The 18,955-nt window shown below is 40.2% G+C and overlaps 1 protein-coding gene across 3 annotated transcripts in view; it reads left to right on the top strand.

Moving 5' to 3' along the window:
- The window catches only part of ARHGAP26 (Rho GTPase activating protein 26), a 384,667-nt gene that overhangs the window by 185,127 nt on the left and 180,585 nt on the right, over nucleotides 1-18,955 (top strand). For all 3 annotated transcript variants that reach the window (XR_001594606.2, XM_016126539.2, XM_016126542.2), the window contains exon 12: nucleotides 12,175-12,211. Coding sequence is in view for 2 of the 3 variants with exons in the window: in XM_016126539.2 (XP_015982025.1) it covers nucleotides 12,175-12,211 (37 nt within the window). In the remaining variant the exon portion in view is untranslated. The remainder of the gene's footprint in view (nucleotides 1-12,174; nucleotides 12,212-18,955) is intronic.

Genomic DNA, 18,955 nt, shown 5'->3' with positions numbered 1-18,955 from the left:
TTTCCACCCCCTCCTCCCTCTAACATTTCTTGTAATACTAGTTTGGTGTTGATGAACTTCTTTAGCTTTTTCTTGTCTGGGAAGTTCTGCCCTTCGACTCTAAATGCTAGTTTTGCTGGGTAGAGTATTCTTAGTTGTAGGTCCTTGCTTTTCATCACTTCGAATGTCTCATGCTAATCTCTTTTTCTTGCAAAGTTTCTATTGAAATATAAGCTGACAGTCTTATGGGAGCTCTCTTGTAGATAAGTAATTGCTTTTCTCTTGCTGCTTTTAAGGTTTTCTCTTTGTCTTTAATCTTTGGCATTTTAATTATGATGTGTCTTGGTGTGGGCCTCTTTGGGTTCATCTTGTGTGGGAGTTACTATGCCTCTTGGGCTTGTGTCTCTGTTTCCCACACCAGGTTAGGGAAGTTCTCAGTTATTATTTTTTCAAATAGGTTTTCAATTCCTTTCTCTCTTCTCTTTCTGGTACTACTATAGTATTAATATTCTTATGCTCGATGTCCCAGAGGCCCCTTAAAGTATCCATATTTTTTGTGGATTCTTTTTTCTCGTTGCTGTTATGATTGGTGTTTTCTGCTACCCTATCTTTTAAATCCTCTGCTTTACCTAATCAACTGTTGATTCCCTCTAATTATTCATTTCAGTTATTGTATTCTTCATTTCTGACTGGTTAATTTTTATGAGTTTTGTCTCCATTTTTGTTTTCTCTTTCTTCATTAAAGTTCTCACTGCATTCATCTACTCTTCCCTTGAGTTCACTGAGAATCCTTATAACCAGTGTTTTGAACTCTATCTGGTAGATTGCTTGTCTCTGTTTTGTTTAATTCTCTGTCTGGAGTTCTGTGCTGTTCTTTCATTTGGGACATGTTTATTTGTCTCCCTATTTTGGCTGCCTCCCTGTTTTTGTTTTTCTGTACTAGGTAGGACAGCTACATCTCTCAGGCTTAGTAGAGTGGCCTTATGTAGTAGGAGTCTTACAGGGCCCACTGGCACAGTCTCACTGGTCACCTGAGCCTCCTGCTCCAGGTGTGTCCTTTGTATGCGTTGTGTATTCTCCTAGTATAGTTGACCCTTGGTTGCTGTTTGCATATCAATGGGAGGGATTGACCCTTGGGCCTTTTGGTTGTGAGGACTGGCCAGTGACAAGAGTGGAGGAGCTGTTGTGGCTGACTCTATGGAGCAGGATTCACTTTATCAGGGCTCTGGTGCCTGCCTAATCTGCCCCTTGGGTGTGTTGTCCTCATGTGCAGCCTTGGGTGGTATTATGAAGCCAGCTGGCCCCGGGGCCTCCTGAGACAGACCAATTTCAGCTGCAGCCCGTGCCCTGCCCGGAGCCACCCAGAATGAGCCATCAAGCCATCTGCTGATGGCTGCCATCCATGCTGGGCTTGGAGCTGCCTCAAAAGGCCAAACCACAAACAGCCTGGTTCCTGCTAGCGCCAGAGTTGGTGGCCCCTCTTTTTAGATGGATTAGGAAATTAAGATCCAGAGAGGGAGAGGCTTGATCAGGGTAACAGAAGAAGTCAGTGTTTGGTTAAGACCACTATACATGTCAGCTTCCAGGCCTCCCGCTCATGCAGGTAGTAGCTTATCGGTAGCCATGTAGTTAGCTGTGTACCCTGAAAATTAGCCCTGAGCATGTATATGTTATACATGCATATATATGTCTTTACAAAGCTCAGCATGCTCAGCCCCTTGTCCTGTCCGCTGAGTGGGTAGGGAGCAGATATCAGTTTTGTTAATATTGTGAGGACCCCTAAAGGTTATATAGATCAATTCCATGTGATACCTTTATAGGGGGTTGGGAGGTGGTGGCAGAATGAGAGCGAAGTATGGTAGTTCTACTTGTACCTATTCTGTTCATTGGAGGTTGTAGGAAAATAGAGGTTCCTCAGGTTGCAGACTTGGAGAATCCCTCCCCACCAGCTCAGAGCAAGGAAGTCAGAGGGACTATTCCCAGACCCCTTGCTGCATATGCATGGGTTGACATTGGGCTATTCCTAGATTTAGGCAGGACCCGTATCTGAGGAAACTCAGCTTTGTGTCATCTCTCTAAAAGTGCAGTGCTCTGACCTCACTTGTGTTAGTTAAATTCACCTCCTGCCTCTCAAAGGGGCATTTTGGGGATTCATGAGATCTGTATAAATGCCACTCGCTTTGAGTCCTCTGGAGGAAGTGCGGACTGGAAGTTGAAAGGAATAGGTTTTGTGCAGTGACTCACCTCTGGCTGTCCTCTCCTAGGCAGGACCCTGCTTGGGCAGCAGAACCTTGCCAACTCCTATTTTGGGGTCATGTATACTATACAGAGGAATTTCTTATTTTCAGTTTCTAGAGCACGAAAGAACAACGTTCTCTTGTGCCAATGGAGCTGGGTCACTATTTCCAAAGACATAGGGACAGAGAGAGAGAGGAAGGAAGGGAAGAAGGAAGAGCGGGAGGGAGGGAAAGAGAGAGAGAAGGAGGGAGGGATGGAGAGAGAAGGGGAGAGAGAGAGAGAGAGAGAGAGAGAGAGAGAGAGAGAGAGAGAGAGAGAGAAAGTGAGTTTATTTAAGACTTCAGTTTTTGTCTAGGGATGGGGAGGTGGTCCCTCTTTTCCCCATGGAAACCACATGCTGATGTGCTATTGGGTTCACACCCACTTTTTAATATTACATCAGTCTGAAGCCGGAAATGTGAAAGCCAGCAGGCTGCTCACAATGTGAGCTGGCCACATCCTACATACATATCAGCTCAGATGCTATTTAACTGTCATGCATTTGATAAAAAACCAGCTTGTGTCCTTTCTGTTGCCTTTAAAAGTTTTCTGAAATACTTTCCTGACTTGGATATTACTTAGAGATATTTTCTCCTCTTTTGCATCCAATGTTTGTTTACATTGGCTGTGATTCTGATCTTGGGTTGAAAGCTAGGGAAGTTGCTTATAGGGGTTTTCAGGATTTCTGACTATGAAATGCAAGGAAATTGCATAATGTTGCAGCATTTCCTCTTCTTGTTGCTTGCTTGTTACCCAAAATACAGTAGTTCCTTCTAGAAGCTTGCAGGAATTTGGCAGATCCTACCCTCTGATGGTCTATTGTGGTCTAGAGAGTCAATGTTATCCTGATTTGAGGTTGAATTTTTCTTGAGGTCAAACAACAAAGCTTCCTGAATTATAGCTATGGCAACAGTGTTTATATAACGCAAATCAAAGTCCCATGGGGGAGGAGGAGCACCCACCACTATCAGTGTTAGCAACCCCAGAAACATTATGCTCATGCTAAATTCAACAGGACCAAAAACAAGTTAAAATACATGGCCTTACCCTGTCACTGGATGTGTGTGTGACCTACCTCCTGCATGCTCCAGGAAGAGCTGTTTTCACCTTTTCCTTTGACATTATATCAGCTTAATTTGAGATTTGTCACAGAAAAGTACAGTAAATGCCAGTAGCACTCAAAATGTGAACATATCACTGTAAGGATAATTTACTCATCAGGGTCATTATGACTCGTTTCTGACCCACTGAGAAAGACCGAGACAAAAGAATGTGTAGCTTTTGTCTTAAGCTTCTTGTCCCTCAATGGGAACAATTTCTTGGACACTGACTATATGCCCAGCACTGTTAAGTGCCCCATAGAAGTATAAGACAGAACTAGCCACCAGGGATTTATTTAGAGATTAGAAATAATAGAAAATGAAAAATTGTGTTTGGAAGTATTAAATTTTATAGGTTAGACTTTAGAGGTTTGAGCAGTCAAACAAGGGAAGTATTAGGGTAGCCTACAGCCATCAAGTACGTAGGAAATTTTTGTGGAGGTAGAAGGAATGAAAGTAACATTTTTGAGCACTTTAAGGCACTGTGAGACTATTTCTAATTCTCCTAATACCCTTACAAAATATTGTTACTTAGCTCTACTTTGCAATGAGAAAATACATTCAGAAATGTTAAATAACCATGTGAAGGCACATAGCTAAAAGGCGGTTGAACCAAGGCCTGACTGCCAGGTCTTCAGAGGCCACTGCACAAATCTGTTCGCCACCCTGCTTCACCTCACCCAAATCCATTATCCCCTCTTCTGGAATCTACTAGTGCCAGTGAAAGGATGGGCTAATAATAATTAAACCTCAGATGAAGTTGAATTTATCAGCCCAGCAATGCTCAGGGCTGCCTTCTAGATGAAATGGAGCTTAGTCCCGTGTGTCAGAACGACCTTCAGCCATCCTCCCTGCTTTAGTGGGCTGTGAAGAGCTCTTAATTGTTATTTATATCCAGTGGAAATTGCCTTCCTTGGACTCCACCTTCACTTTCATCTCCATTCAGAATAGTGTCTTCCCTTTCTTTCACATGACAGCCCTATGAGCATTTGAAGATTGGTATTGTGATGTCTGGAAGGCGTCTCTTCTCTAGCTAGAGCTGTGGTTTAGGAAAATACATCCCGTAGAAGCCACGTGTATGACAGATTGGAGCAGAGAGAGAGAAAGTGGAGTCAATAAGACCAGCGAAAAGACCAATGTCAAGGTCCAGATGAGAAGACAAAACCCGACCTAGCTTAGTAGAAAAAGAAATGGGGATGAGGAATAAATTCAAGATATTTAATAATAAAATCGATCAATCTTGGAGCCAACTGGCTATGTGAGACGGAAGGGAGAACTCAAGGATAACGTGAATATACTGTTTTCTTTCCCATTCTACTTTGTTGCATATTTTTATTTGTTTTTCATTTTAGAGTTCCCTGTGAAGCTTAACTAGGCTTTTCACTCATGAGGTTTTTTGTATTTGGTGTGGCAACATCCTAAAAAAAGGATGTTGTTGGTTCACTCTTGGAAAGAACAAGGATGACCTTCAGATACATTTAGATAAAAGGACTCAAACAATGCCATTGAAATCTAGTCTCCATTATCCTGGCTCTACTTTCCTTTGACCTGTTTTACTCAGGCTTTGCCTACATGGTAGCAGAGTTGGCCACAAAAGTTTTAGGTGTGTATCCTATTCTCCCAGCAGCACAGTAAGGTCTCATTTCCAGTAGTTGTTATAAAAAGTATTAGAAACAAGTAGTGTTGACTGTTTTTGACCCGGGGCAACAAGGTCTGAATCACATGGCCAAACCTGAAGATGGAATTGCGATTACCCCTTCACTCCCCCACCCCCTCCCCCCCACACACACACAAAGAAAAGCCAGCATGGACTTGGCAAGAAGGGCTCCCCAAGGAAAATGAAGGTGGTATCCTTAGGAAAGGAGAGACATGGATGCTGAGCAGAGTAGCAGCACATGTCCAGAACACTGTGTCTCCCCACCCCTGAGGAATTATACCAGAGGTAAGCCCTTTATATCCTTAGGTACAAAGCAGCAGGCAATGCCTGAACTCATGAAAAAGAAAGTTTACTTTTCTGTCCATGCTCATCATCATAAACATATTGAACAGCAAGCAGTCATTTACCTGCATGTTGGTGCGTTGATATGCAAGAGGTCAGGCGTTAGGGGCCCTCAAAGACACTCTATCCAGTTGGCTTCAGTAAAACAGCCATTTGGTCACTTTTTGCTGGGCCATTTTCCAAGAGAGTCTCTGAGCCCTAAGATGCCTATAGTACATAGGAGAGAGGAAACTCAGTACCTTGAGGTCCAATAACTCCTTCCTTAGCTTTCATTTCAGAACTCCCTGGTGACATCTGGACTCTGAAACTGTTAGCTTTTGTTGTCACCTGTTGGGTGTAGAGCTAACTTTCAGCAACGTACCGTAGAAAATAAATGGCTATGTGAGGGATTTCGATAGCCTTGAGTTAAGCCAAAGAAGATAAATCTGCTTTATATTGTCTCATAATTAAGCTTGAAATATATATTTCCATTCTTCTCTAAGGTACAGATTCCAAGAAAATTTGCTTGATGCTTGGAAGAATGAGATATAATCACTAGGAAATAATAGATCTGGCTTATCTTTTCTGTCTGGTCAATGTACCAATGCACTGTTCCCCATCAACTTCAACATGGGTTTTGTTTTGTTTTAAATTTCAGTCTCTCTTTTATTTCTCTACTCAAAAACAATAGGTCATTGGGAAGAGCCATCAGATATATTTTTACTGGCTTCTCTTTCCAGAGCTCCTCCCTCAGACACCAAATGCAGTACGAGTAGCAGTAGCAAGGGCCAGCCAAAGGGAGTGTCGCTAGGTGAGAAATGGAAAAGCAGCAGCAGCCATTTCATTTCCATTCTCTCGAGCATGTTTTGTCACTCACTTGGTGATGAGAGGCACGTCTCTCTTGGGAGGAGGAGGACCAATACCTAGTTCCCAAGCGCTGGCCCGGCCCCTCATGCTTAAGATTCAAAAGTTCCTTCTTGAAATCTTTTCCAAGTGTGGCTAGTGGCCCACCATGAGAAGAGAGGATATCTGGGATCTAAAAATTCATGTGCATTGCTGGGCGATGTTCCACAGACCAAGAATGTCTCATTAGTGACTTCTCAGGGGCGTTACTAAAAGTTCCTGAGTTCAGTTTGCTGAGTAGTTGAATGTGGTGCTCTACCTAGAAATCTGTCTGTCATACAATCCCTGACAACATTGGCCAGCTTGCCCTGTATGTACTTAGTTTTCAGGAATGATGTTTTTTAGGCACCCCAAAGTCTCTCAAGCTGGTTGTGGTGATTTTTAAACTACTAAATTTATTAATTAAAAGTTTGAAGAATAACTTTTTTGAAATTAGGTGGAAATTTTATTCTTACATAATGACTGCATTGTTGCCATTTTAATTACTGCTTAGCTTTGTTTGAGTTCTTTGTTAATCACCAAGGCCGTTTTTTTCCCTGGGGAGCAGGGCTGGGTAGGAAAGTTATATGAAGTGATTGAGTATAGACGCTAGTCTAAAGGGCTCTGCCACTTGCTAGATTTGTAACCTTTGGAAAGTTATTTCACCTACATGATGCTATGACGTACAAGCAGTGGTAGTGCCCTATAGTCTTGCAGATGAAATAAAATAATTCATGTAAATGATTAACATGGTGCCTGGTGGTGGGTAGTTACTTTTATGTTTGATTTCTGTTTGAGAACAAAACAAAATTGAGAATCTACTGTTCTAAAACTTGATTTTAGACGCTCTCCTTGCCTTTAGTCCTTAATTAGTTTCAGTTGGTTAAATTACAGTGCTAATGAGACTAGTGTCACCGAATCCCTCAAGGTACTTTCCCATGCTTAACCATTTATCCCATAGGGAATAAGCGTGACGAGAAGGAAGGAGGAGGGTGAGGGTGAGGGTGATGGTGAGGGTGATGGTGAGGGTGAGGGTGAGGGTGATGGTGAGGGTGAGGGTGAGGTGCCGCGAGTTAATCTTTATGAGTGCTCTGTGGGCCATAGACTTTGCTTTGTGTTAAATTTTTTTTATCTATTTTATCTATTATGCTTTCTTTTTCATGTAATTTCTACAACAGCCCCAAGAGATAGGGAATATTAGTATTTCTATTTTACAGGTGGCAAGACTGAGGTTTAGAGATGTTAAGTGATTGGACTGGTAGAGCTGAACTTTGAACGTAAGCAACAGATTAGTATAAATAGAGAAATTTAAGTCGTGGGTATGTAGTTCTGTTTTGTATGTCTCCACATTGGCATGTTAGGAGAGCAGCCAAGTGCAAGGGGTTTAGATATTCCGGGCTACTTGGAAAAGACCTCAGAGATATAGAGCTTAGGTGTGAGTTTAAGTGCAGTTTAAATAGGAGCAGTAGTTCTAAATAAATTTGCCTATGAATTTATTTCTCCAACACCTTTATTTTGTGCATATTTGGATCCAAAGTGTGGTGTGGCCAAGTACTAATGCAGCTGAGAGAAAGTGAGATTGCTTTGTCTAATTATTGCTTTACTTATGCTTTTAATTTATAAGTTAAGAGAAATCCCTCTCTGTACTTAGTAAGGCCTGGATAATGGTAATAAAGGTTACTGTTAGAAAAATTCTAGGAATTTAAATGATTCTGTAGTCTCTGTTAATTCTCTAGGGACATATAAATTGAGTTGGCTCAGCAGTGAACAGAATTTATTGCAAAATCACATTTTAGTGCAGAGGAAGGATATGAAGGCTTTCCTTACCCTCCTTTGATTTATTAAATTGCACTCTTACTGTAGCTTCTGGGTGAGGACTCATAGACTTGCGGTGCTCTATGATTTGTATCAAAGACACACTTTCCTGCCCGGTGTTTATCTTCAGGTTCAAGCCCTATGATTCAGAGAGAATATAGAATGTTACTTGTTAGATGCCATTTTGTTGCATAGGTTAGTGATAAACGCTTCAGGTTGGAATCAGAAGGCTGCTCCCAGTTTTATTTTCTCTCTGACTCATGACAAATTCTTTAATCCAGTGACCTACCCTAGCTGCCCAGGATAGCTCATTACCTTTATCATCATCATGTCTTATTTATTATGTGGTTAGCGGTTAAGAGCTTAGGCTCCGGAGACAGACTGTGGGAAGGAGTTCATGTCTGGATTCTGACCAATTCTAGTTACCTGACCTTGGGCAAGTGACCTGACTTCCTTAAGGCTTCAGTTTTCTCATCTATATGATGGAATAATTAGGTTTGTGTGAAGACTAAAAAGATGGTGCATATGGAGTGCTTGGCATGGTCTCTGACGCATAACTAGGCTTTTGTCATCATCGTTTTTATTATTATTGCTGTTGTAATTATTCCGTAATGATTCTCAGATAGACCCTGATAAGATAAACACATGTAGTTCCTATCTCTAGAAGCATACACTTGAAAACAGACATTTATTGGTATGGATATTTAATAAGTCTTCACATATAGTGTTCAACAGAACCTAGATTATACCTAGTTTATAAAGCCAGAGGACTAAGAAACTTTAGTGGCTAAGCAGGATGAACTATGGCTTAAGTTGGGTTATTGAGAAGGTATGTTAACTGATTCAGTCTTTCTGGGAGCCATTATTCAGGCATTGTTTAGTGACTCATGTCCCCTTGAATTGATCCTGGAGAGCTGTGTTCCGTCCTTCCAAGACAAATGCTCTGGAGGCACTTATTTGAAACCATGTAAAGGTGAGATAACTCTGCTGATCATAAGACAGAAGTCACGGCCAGAGACCTTTCATTTCAGGAAGTTGCCCTTACCTCTGAACTTCAGTCTGACACAAGTAGGAAACCATGATTTCTGGGGAAGAAGGTTTCCCCAGAAAAACTGACCATTTCCAAAGGGCGTATTGCCTACTCTTTGCCTCTGCCAGTATGGAAGGTATTTATGAACCACAGATGACTGGGGTGGCTTGGTATTGTGTGCATTTGCCACTGCCTGGGAATGTAAAAGAGGATTGTAACATTCTTGTAAAGGCAAGATTGAATAGTTCTACCAGTTCTCTGTGTAATGTCTTTGGGCTTCAGGTTGCACATCTGTAGAATGAGAATAACACTAGTATCTAAACCAAGGATTAGATGATACCGTGCATGGTACTGGTAAATGTTCAGTAAAGAAAGCCATTCCCTCTTAGTGCTGTTAGTCCTCGCCTAATTCATGATAAGAGGATTCCACCTTCTTCCCATGTACCATCTGGTCTTTGTGAAGCTGCACCCAGACCCTGGGCCTTCCCATTTGGGCCTTGTAGTCACACACTGCTGTTGGGCATGGTTTATTAGCTTCATTTCAAAACTCATTCTCTTTGGCTCATTTACCCAAACCAGGCAGAGATTAATGGCCTGGCCTCAGAGGATCGGGCGGCACATATGTCTGGTGCCTTTGGCTCATTGATCACACCTTTCCAATTTGGAGAATGCTTGGGTGTTCCAGGCAGGGACCTCCTGAGACCCAGGAAGCCTAGAAGGAAAATAATTTGGTGCAAACTCACTTTCTAATTAAGAAGGGCTGAAAGCCCTGCATTTTAAAGTTCCTTCCAGATTTTGCCATTTATAAATAGGAGCAAGTTTCTCTGGGTTAGGATTTTGAATTTAATGGAAGGAATGAAGTGATCAGGGAAGGCTGAAAAAAATACTTGCCAAAATGCAGTCTCTTCCCCTGCACTTCCCTTACCCAGCTTTCCAAGGTTAGTGAGTACTAGTCACCATGGATCACTGGTTTTAGCTATTATATTTGAGGCTACTCATTTCTCTCACAGGTCACAAGGATGGCATCACTGCCCCTCTGCCCCGTCCTCATCTCCTGCCTTGCACTGATGCCAACCACACTGGCCTTCCTCCTTCCGAAAGGCCATGGCTTTTTCATCTCAAAAACCTGCACTTGTGGTCGGCATTGGTCCCAAGTCTTCCCGAGGAGGTCCTCTTAGATCATTCAGGTCTCATGCAAATGTCACCTCTTCAGGGACGCTTTTCCCCACGTTATGTCCACAGTAGCCTATTTTATTTTCTCTACTATACTTATCAATATTTGGATATCGTATTTATGTATCTGTTTATTTCTGTTTTCTTCCATACTAGGCAGGTTCAGGAAAGCAGAGATCATAGCCATTGTGTTCATCCCTATTCCCAGCACCTAGAACATTGCCTGGTCATTATAAGCACACAATAAATACTTGTTAAATGCATGCATGAATGAATGAATGAATGAATTGCAAGTAACTTCATAAATTACCCATTCAAGAGGTCTTTAAACTTTCAAAGCTAGTATGCCCTTATTTGATTGTCAGATGGATAAAGCCGGTACAAGCAAAAGGAAGGAGGACGTTTAGATACCCAGAATCTTAGCTTCTCTCCCAACCTCTTTGGCATCCTTGTGCTAGTGCTATAAGGCTCAATTTGAGAATCATGGTCTACTTAAAATTCTCCACTTATATCCATGTTGGAGGTACTGCCAAGAGAGAATGGGCAACTTATGTTCCCTCTGGTACAGAAAGAATATCTTTTCCAAGGAATATAAGATTTTGAAATACAGATCTACTAATGAGGAAATAGATTTTTTTTTAGAGGGAGGGTAACATTTCGCTTAATTACAGTACAAAGCTTGTATTTCCTATCATCAAATCAATTGCAGATATTCATCTACAATTACTGGGTTTAGTTCAAAGGCTATACAAAAGCAAGTAGTGAGGTGGATTTGGCCTGTGGGCCATACTTTGCCAATTCCTGATATGCTGACACTATTAAAATAAAGCCTTTACTTTAGAAAAAAATTAGTGCCTAAATCTTCCTTTGGTGATTATGATTCTATAGGTATGAAAAGGCATAGGGTGAAGCAGATCATTATAGCTTTAAAAAAAAAAGATATTTCACATGATTCTGATGACCACTCTTGGTTGAGAACTACTTATTTAACCTCTAGGGAAACTGAGTCAAGCATCTCTGAAAAGAGAGCCATGAAACCCTAAAAGGGATTTGCTCCTGCTAGGAATATTATACCTGTATTTTGAGAAGTTATTGCATTTTGAATTTTATCAACAAATAATTTGTAGAAAGTTTTCTTTACTCTTATTATACAAGTACCTACATAATATCATTGGGTTTTGCCTCCTGGCCCACAAATCCTTAAAATATTTATTGTCTGGCCCTTTATTGGAAAAGCTTGCCAATTCTTGCAATATGTCATTGTCTGTTTGAATATAGGACACTTCCCCTTTTTCTGGATGGGGGCACTTTTTCTTTTATGATTTCTGTAAGTCATTTAAGGAGTTTCTATTGTAAAAGTAATATATTCTTATAAAATTAAAATTTTCAAAAGTCTGAAAGATAAAGAATGACTGGTCCCATTCCCCAGTGTTAACATTTAACAATTTGTAATATATCTTTGTTCTGAATTTGCCTCTTACTAGCTATAAGGCCTTAGTTAACGTTTCTAAATCTCAAACTTTCCATTTGTCGAACAATGATAATAACAGTTCCTACCCACCAGAATTGTTGTGTGGATAATTTGAGATAATTCATATGAATTGCTTAGCACATTGCCTGGTACACAGTTAAACTTAATGATTTATAACTAATTTAAAATATTTTCTCCTTTTTAGCTTTACATACACACATAGTTTGTTTTTATTAAAAGAAGGAATATGATATTTTTATAATAAAATTCCATATATGATTCTAATGTACATACACTTAAGAATAGCTGAGAAGTAGGGGATTGCAGAAGGGATTCATATTTGGAGACTAGAAATTGGCTTTCATCTTATAGTGCAAACTAGGGGAAATGGGAAGATAATAATTTTCTTCACTGAACCTGTAGGGCGGTATAAAGTACACACAAGTAAATGTTTATTTCTGTTTTCTAGGTCTACAACTCGAACAAAGACAATCAAAGTGAAGGGAGTAAGTATGGTGCTTGTATAATTTTCTACTGCTGGGGTTGTTGGGATTGGGTTTTGAGAAGTTGCTACTCAGGGGAAGAGCCACCAGGAGGTGCTGTGGGCATGTTGGGTCTGCCCCCATTTTCCCCAGCAGCCTGAGACGCTTCCACCCTGACTTACCACATCAGTGACTCCAGGACATTCAGTGAGCCTGACTGCAAGGCTGTAATGACACTTAGCATTATGTAACTCTTAACACTTTAAGAAACATTTTCATGTACATTATCTCAGTTAATCCTAGGTCATCTTAAGAATGTAGCTCCAATCATCACTTAAAAGTCACTTAATCCAATAATACCCAGCTCCCCAAGAGCCCTGTTCCATGATAAAGCCAGAACTGACTTCGCTTCCTACACAGTCTTGCTCAAAGGACTGGAGAGGCAGTAACTATCGTAGCGATCACTTAGTAACTCTGTGTGCTGTTGCCTCTTTAGAGAGCACTGAGTAAAGATGGTGAACTCTGTAATAATCTTTGAGGGCAGCGACCCTGGACAGTCGCTGTAGAATATATAGGGCCTTTTCCCTGCTGCTGGCTCTGAGCACTCTGGTTAATCATGATTTCCAAGGGCACCTTCACCCTTGTAGAGATGAGGGGATTAAAATAAAACTGCTACTGCTAGAGCGTTTGGGCTGATTATCTCCTTGGTGCATAGGAGAAAAAACAAATTCCTTCTAGGTTGCTACAAGAGTACAAAGGAAATTCTGTCCCCTTAACTTAGATTTGCTTTGTAAAATCTGGTTGGAAAAAAATGCAAAGATAGCCCTACTGTGAGTTCCAGTCATGTCAGAAAAATTAGTTAAACAGTGCTTCTCTGTGTGGACAAAAGGATAAGCTATTTCGTGTGTGTGTGTGTGTGTGTGTGTGTGTGTGTGTGTGTGTGTGTGTGCCTGTGTGTCTGTGAAATCTATTATAAGACATAGATTTTTCTTCTTGCATTCTTTCAGAAATAGAAATTTATCAGGAGTTTTACATGAGATATTGAATAATTTGGAATGGTTGCTTTTCATAAGTTAAGAGTCCTTTAGGAGAGGGAATAAATGTTTCTTTGGTTTTTTTCCCTTTCTCAAGAATTGAACAGGGAAAATTTTTTAAAGTAAATATTCAAAGAAGCAAAGAAATCATTTTCCTCCCACTGCGTATCAGTGGTACAGTTTTAGAATATCTGAAATCAACTCCAGCTAACTTGGGCTAAAATAACAATAGCAAAAACAATAAGAATAATTACAAAGGAATATGGAAGGCGGCAGGGTAACTCACAGTAAGGCAGGAAGAACTGAAGAACCAGGCCCAAAAATAGACCAGCCCTGGAGACCCAGGAACCAATAAGAAAGGGTATTCTTGATATTTGCAGGATGATAAAACTCTAAACTGTTTTTAGTCCTTGTTTCAGTCTTCTGAAAATTCCGATTTCCAGAAAAGAGCATCAAGTTGGTATAACTTGGGCCCACCAAGGGGAAAACAAGACACCTCAATTGACAGTTTTAAGCGTACTGCATAAAATGGGAGCACAGTAGTTTGCCAGAGGGAAATCAGAGAACTCACCAGGATAAGAGAGGGTAGATGCCAAGCAGGCTAAGGTAACAGATGCCCATACTATGCCCCAACCTGGGACACACTACTTCTGAGGACCCAAGACCTATGGGGGGTGAGAGGCATATGAATGGAGACCTGACCTGAAGTTTTCTTATAACTGTGATCTTATGAACCGGCTTCTCTCTGCTTGAGATAAGTGCCAATAAATTTGAAAGAGGACTCTGATTCTATTGTTGGGCATGCCAACTAGTTCTACCATTCTGTAAGACCTTTTGGGAATATGTGAAAAGTGAATATCATTTAACCCAACAATTTGTTCTAAAGAAATAGACTAGAACACAAAGATATTTGTGCAACAAAGTTCACTGAAGCATTGATAATAATGGTAAAGAATTGGAGACAATGTAAATGCCCAATTGGAAATTGATTTAAAAATGTCGTAGAATACTATGTAGCCTTTAAAAAGAATAAAAGAGATCTAGATATGTTTTTAGAAATGATGCCCACAGTATATTGTTGAGGTTTTAAAAAATCAGGTTAGAGAATAGTGCATTTAATAAAATAACTTAATTCATCTTGATATATTGATAGAAAAAAAGTCTGGAAATACATTTTTTATCAAACTGTTTATCAGGGTGGAACGTGGATTATTGGGATGAACTGACCTTATACTTTAAATACTTCTCTCTCCTTTGCATTGCCCACAGTGAAGATATATTGTACAATAATAGTTATAAATACATGGAATTTATTGACTACTTAACTCTGTTTTGGAATGTTTTATGCATATTAGTTCATTTAATGCTTGCAACACTGTGAGATAAGTGTTTTTGACCTATTTTGTAGACTAGGAATTTGAGAATAGTAGACTCAGGGGACACAATTTAATCTGAGTTCTAACTCTAAAGCCTCTACTGTTAACCACAAGGATATTCTACCTCCCTAGGAAAAGAACAATACAAAAAGTTCCATTTTGGAAAACAGACATTTATATCATTCTGCTTTGGCATCCTGTTATTCAGAGCACAGAGAGTTGGCTGCCTTGAGTCTGTAATGATTCTTCAATTGCTTACACTTTCGTTTAGCAAGCAGGAGAGTAAAAGATGGGTTAAAGCATACAGGCCATGGATCCAGGAGGAGTTTAGGTAGAAATTATGTTTCCAGGTTTTTAAGATAGCCTGATCATTGATTTCCAAGCTGGCAAACCCAGGGTGGTGTCCTAGGTTGGTGCTTCCTTACCTCCTCTGGCATCAGGACCATTTTTCATGCTGTATACAGTGCCCGAGCTGCCCCTCCCTTCCAAATTGGTGGTATTTTTAGTATCTCTTGGTCGCAGTAATTTGCAGTCTCACCCCACACCCATCTACAGGGCTTAACTGCCACAGGTGGCACTCTTGCCCAGGCTCTGAATTGTTCTGCAACTCTATTTATACCACAATCAAAACTCTTTTAAAGTTAAGTAATCAATCCGATATGAATTTAAGAATGGGGTACTGCTCTCTTCACATTTAATATCTAAATACCAAATGTCTAGCATTCTTTTTCTGGAAAATGTTTTGGTGGGAATCTGAATGCCAGCATTTTATCAGAGCCAGAATGAACAGGTAGCAGAAGGAAGTTCCTCTGGAGGCATTTCTGAATTTGTTGTTTCCATCTTGAAATTTCTCTCAGGGCACACAGTGTCTGTGGGGTATAAGACAGGGTCATAATTCAGGTCTGTCAGTTGCTGGTATTTTCCAAATGGCTCTGTTGCCAGGGAGAGGATGGCAGCAGATTAATACATGCGCATTTCATTGCAGAGACTTTCTCCTCTCCTCCTCTATTCTCTATTTTGATCTCAGCTATAGAGAGATGGAATTAATCATACTCCCCCATTGGTGGCATGTTATCATCTCAGGCCTCTCCATTCATTCATTTTCATTCTTTCCTGACTCCTTTTCCTCCTCTATAGGCCACCATTTTAATGTGCACTTTTAAACTATATTCTTGGACAATGTGAATCTTTTATCTCATTTTGTTTCTTACTTTGCTCCCTCAGTATTGTGTTAGGAGCCATGTATTTTCTTCTGTCTGCTTCTAGACTGTGGTTTCTGTCTGCCACATACTCCATGGTATTGAACAATGTGTCTCAGTTTTTGTAAAGATGCGCTCCACTGCCTCATGTCCTCCAACTCCTCATCACTGCTAACGACACCACAATGAGTATCTCTGTACATGCCCCTGAATGAGCAGTTCTTAAGGTTCTACCCACGAGGAAACTTGCTGGTCAACCATAGGGTGTGCGTGTACTGAGTTTGAGGGAGGGCTCCATGTCCTTCTCCTGAATGTTCTGTCCACAGTCCCACCAGCCCTATGTGAAGATCTCTCTATTCCTGCCAGCTCTTGCTGTTATCAAGCTTTCTAATTTTTTTGTAAGTCTTATAAAATGATAGCTTCTTGTTTTAATTTATATTTCTGTAATAATGAGTTCGAGCATATTTTTATATGCCTGTTTATTAGGTTTTATCTTCTGGTTTGTTTTTTTTTTTTTTTTTTTTTTGCCAGTTCATGTCCTTTGCTCATTTTTATCTTGCAGTTGCCATATTTTCTTTGTTTATTTGTAAAGTCCCTTTTGTAGTCTAGATATTAATCCCTTGTTAGTTGTAGACTTTTAAAATGTATCTTTCCATCTTGTCATCTCTGTGTTAATATTATGTATGATATCCTTCCTTTGACTATAAAGCCTTACTTTTTATATATTTAAATTCATCTTCTCTTTTTTGCATTCTGGTTTATGATTTTCAAGTAATGTTGTAAAGAATGCCTTTCTGACGCATGTCACGGAGATGTGCACCTACATTTTCTTTTATTGGCTTCGTGATTTGTCTAGCAAATATCTACCATTGTATATGGTGTTTCATGAAGATCCATTTTTATTTTTATCAATAGGAAGAGTCAGTTTTCCTACCAACATCTACTGTACTGTCCATTCTCTCTTCCTTTGACTTCTGGTGCCAGCTTTATTGTACATTAGGTTTGTATATCTGCGCTCTGTCTCTCAGCTGTTTATCTCCTTGGTCTGTTCTTGTGCTCACTCCTTTCTGGTTTTAATATGATGACTTTGAGGCAAGTCTTAATACCTGGTACTTTAAGTCTCCTTTCTTTACCTTCCTTGTATAAGGTTGAGTCAGCTGCTATGGACCTTTATCCTTCTATATAAATTCTAGAATATTTTTGATAAGTTCCTTAAAACTTAAGTTTTCATTTGGGATTACTTCGGATGGTATTGATTAGTTTAGGGAAAATCAACACTTTTATAACATTAAACTATCTCCTCTAAGAGCTTTGAATGTCTTTCCATTTATTCAAACTGTCTATGTCCTTTAATAGAACTTTAGTTTTCTAGCTATAGAGCTTGTGTATTCTTGGTTGTTAATTCCTAAATACTATATTTAAAAACCAATCTGCTTTTTTTTTTTTTTCCTAATTCTATGGGCTTCTCACCCTGGGATCCTACTGCCATCAGGATCCTTCCCTGGGTTTGTTCCTGGAATGTCAGGAATATACATCAGTGACATCTAGTTTTCTCTTGGTCAAATTCTTACCTGGTAGAGAAGAGAAGGGAAAATGTGGGAGTCAGGATAATAGAGAGAAAGGAAGTATGGTTTGTTGCTCCCTGAGCTTCTTTACTGAGGGGGTGATCTCATCAGTGTCAATAACCTAGAAAGCTGACACCTGTCACTGATTTGCCCACTTTATTATTACAAAGTACAGGACTCTGCCATGGGCAAGGATCCTTCCTCCCATTCCAGCCTCTTTGGTCCTCTTCGCCATCTTAATGCATATCTCTCGGGTCTCCATGTCCTATTGCTTGCCCTACCTTTGGCTACAGTTGTGAGAATTACTCCCCAAAGGCTCCATGAGAATTTGTTATTCTCCTCTGAAATGAGCCTGGATCAGAAGCAGGAGGAGAAGTCAGAAAATGGCCTGTTCTCAGCTGCTGTTGTCCTGTAGTCTCACCTGAGGGAAAGTTAGAATGCCAAGAACTTGTCAGAAAGGTATCGATACACCAGTCTAGTGCAAATCTAAGGGAAAGGCAGACTTTTCTAGTGTGAGTGGGTAGTTTTCAAGTTTGACATTTTAAATAATGTTACTGCCTGTTAGCTCTAAAAAGATTAGCTTGTTTATAGACACGCTGCTCTCCCATTGCTTCTTCAGCTGTCTGAAGGCTGACAGATGAGACAGAGAGGGCTCAATCTCCCAATCGTGATTTCCTAGTACCACTTTCCTTACTGTTTGTATTCCCTTGAATTCCATGGGTTAATCAGATTATATTCAAAAGAATATGGCTGAGTTGCTGCAGACTTACCTTCTCATGCACCTCAGAACCTAGCTTGACACTGACCATGTGGCTTTTCAAGAGAACATTGCAGTCACTTACTCTTCTTCCCACTTCTGTTTAATATGCCTTTGTTTGCTCCTGCCTGAGCCTTTAATAGATTTGACTACAAGAGTTCTTCCTGTAGCTCTTCATTTGATCAAAAACTCTCAGAGTTCTTAAGGGCCTGTGGCCCTGGGCGACCTGAGTACTGAAGGGTAAGGACATCCACACGTAGAATATGTGCCTCTGCCTTTAAGGAGTATATGGTCTGCTGTTGAGATTCAGGCAACTGGGGGACTTTCAATGGACACTTGTGTGTATCTGTGTGTATGAGTAATATTTATGCTATCTACAGAGGTACCCGGTGTGAAGACAGAATGCCCAAAGCCATTTGAGAGTAAGCTTAGCAATGGGCTTCCATCTCAGCTAGAAAGACTTAAAAAATGGAAACTTCCTACTTTCCCTCCTCCGAGAAGAAGGAAATGTAACACTTCTTTTTTGCTTCCAAGTCTTAATTCCTTTATTCTTTCCAGTTTGTTTTTAATCTAGTACTTTTGCAAGAAGCCTTTGTGAAATGTTCAAGAACCCGCTGTAGTTTGCCATCTTGTCATTCATGCTGGAATGTGGGGGGAAGAGCAGTGATCGGAGGAAGAATGCAGAGTTGGAAGTGGGATTTAGTTGTCTGTAGGGTGTCAGCATTGAATCTCAGAGTTTCACTTCTAAGCAGGTTGAAAATATGTATTTTCACTTATTATAAAAATAATATGAACTCGTTGTTAGAATATGAAGGCAATAAAACAATGATTTTCAAA

This window comes from Rousettus aegyptiacus, unplaced genomic scaffold (genome assembly GCF_014176215.1).
Source record: "Rousettus aegyptiacus isolate mRouAeg1 unplaced genomic scaffold, mRouAeg1.p scaffold_m13_p_7, whole genome shotgun sequence".
Classification (NCBI taxonomy): Eukaryota; Metazoa; Chordata; class Mammalia; order Chiroptera; family Pteropodidae; genus Rousettus; species Rousettus aegyptiacus.
This window is presented reverse-complemented; position numbering and strand designations above follow the sequence as displayed.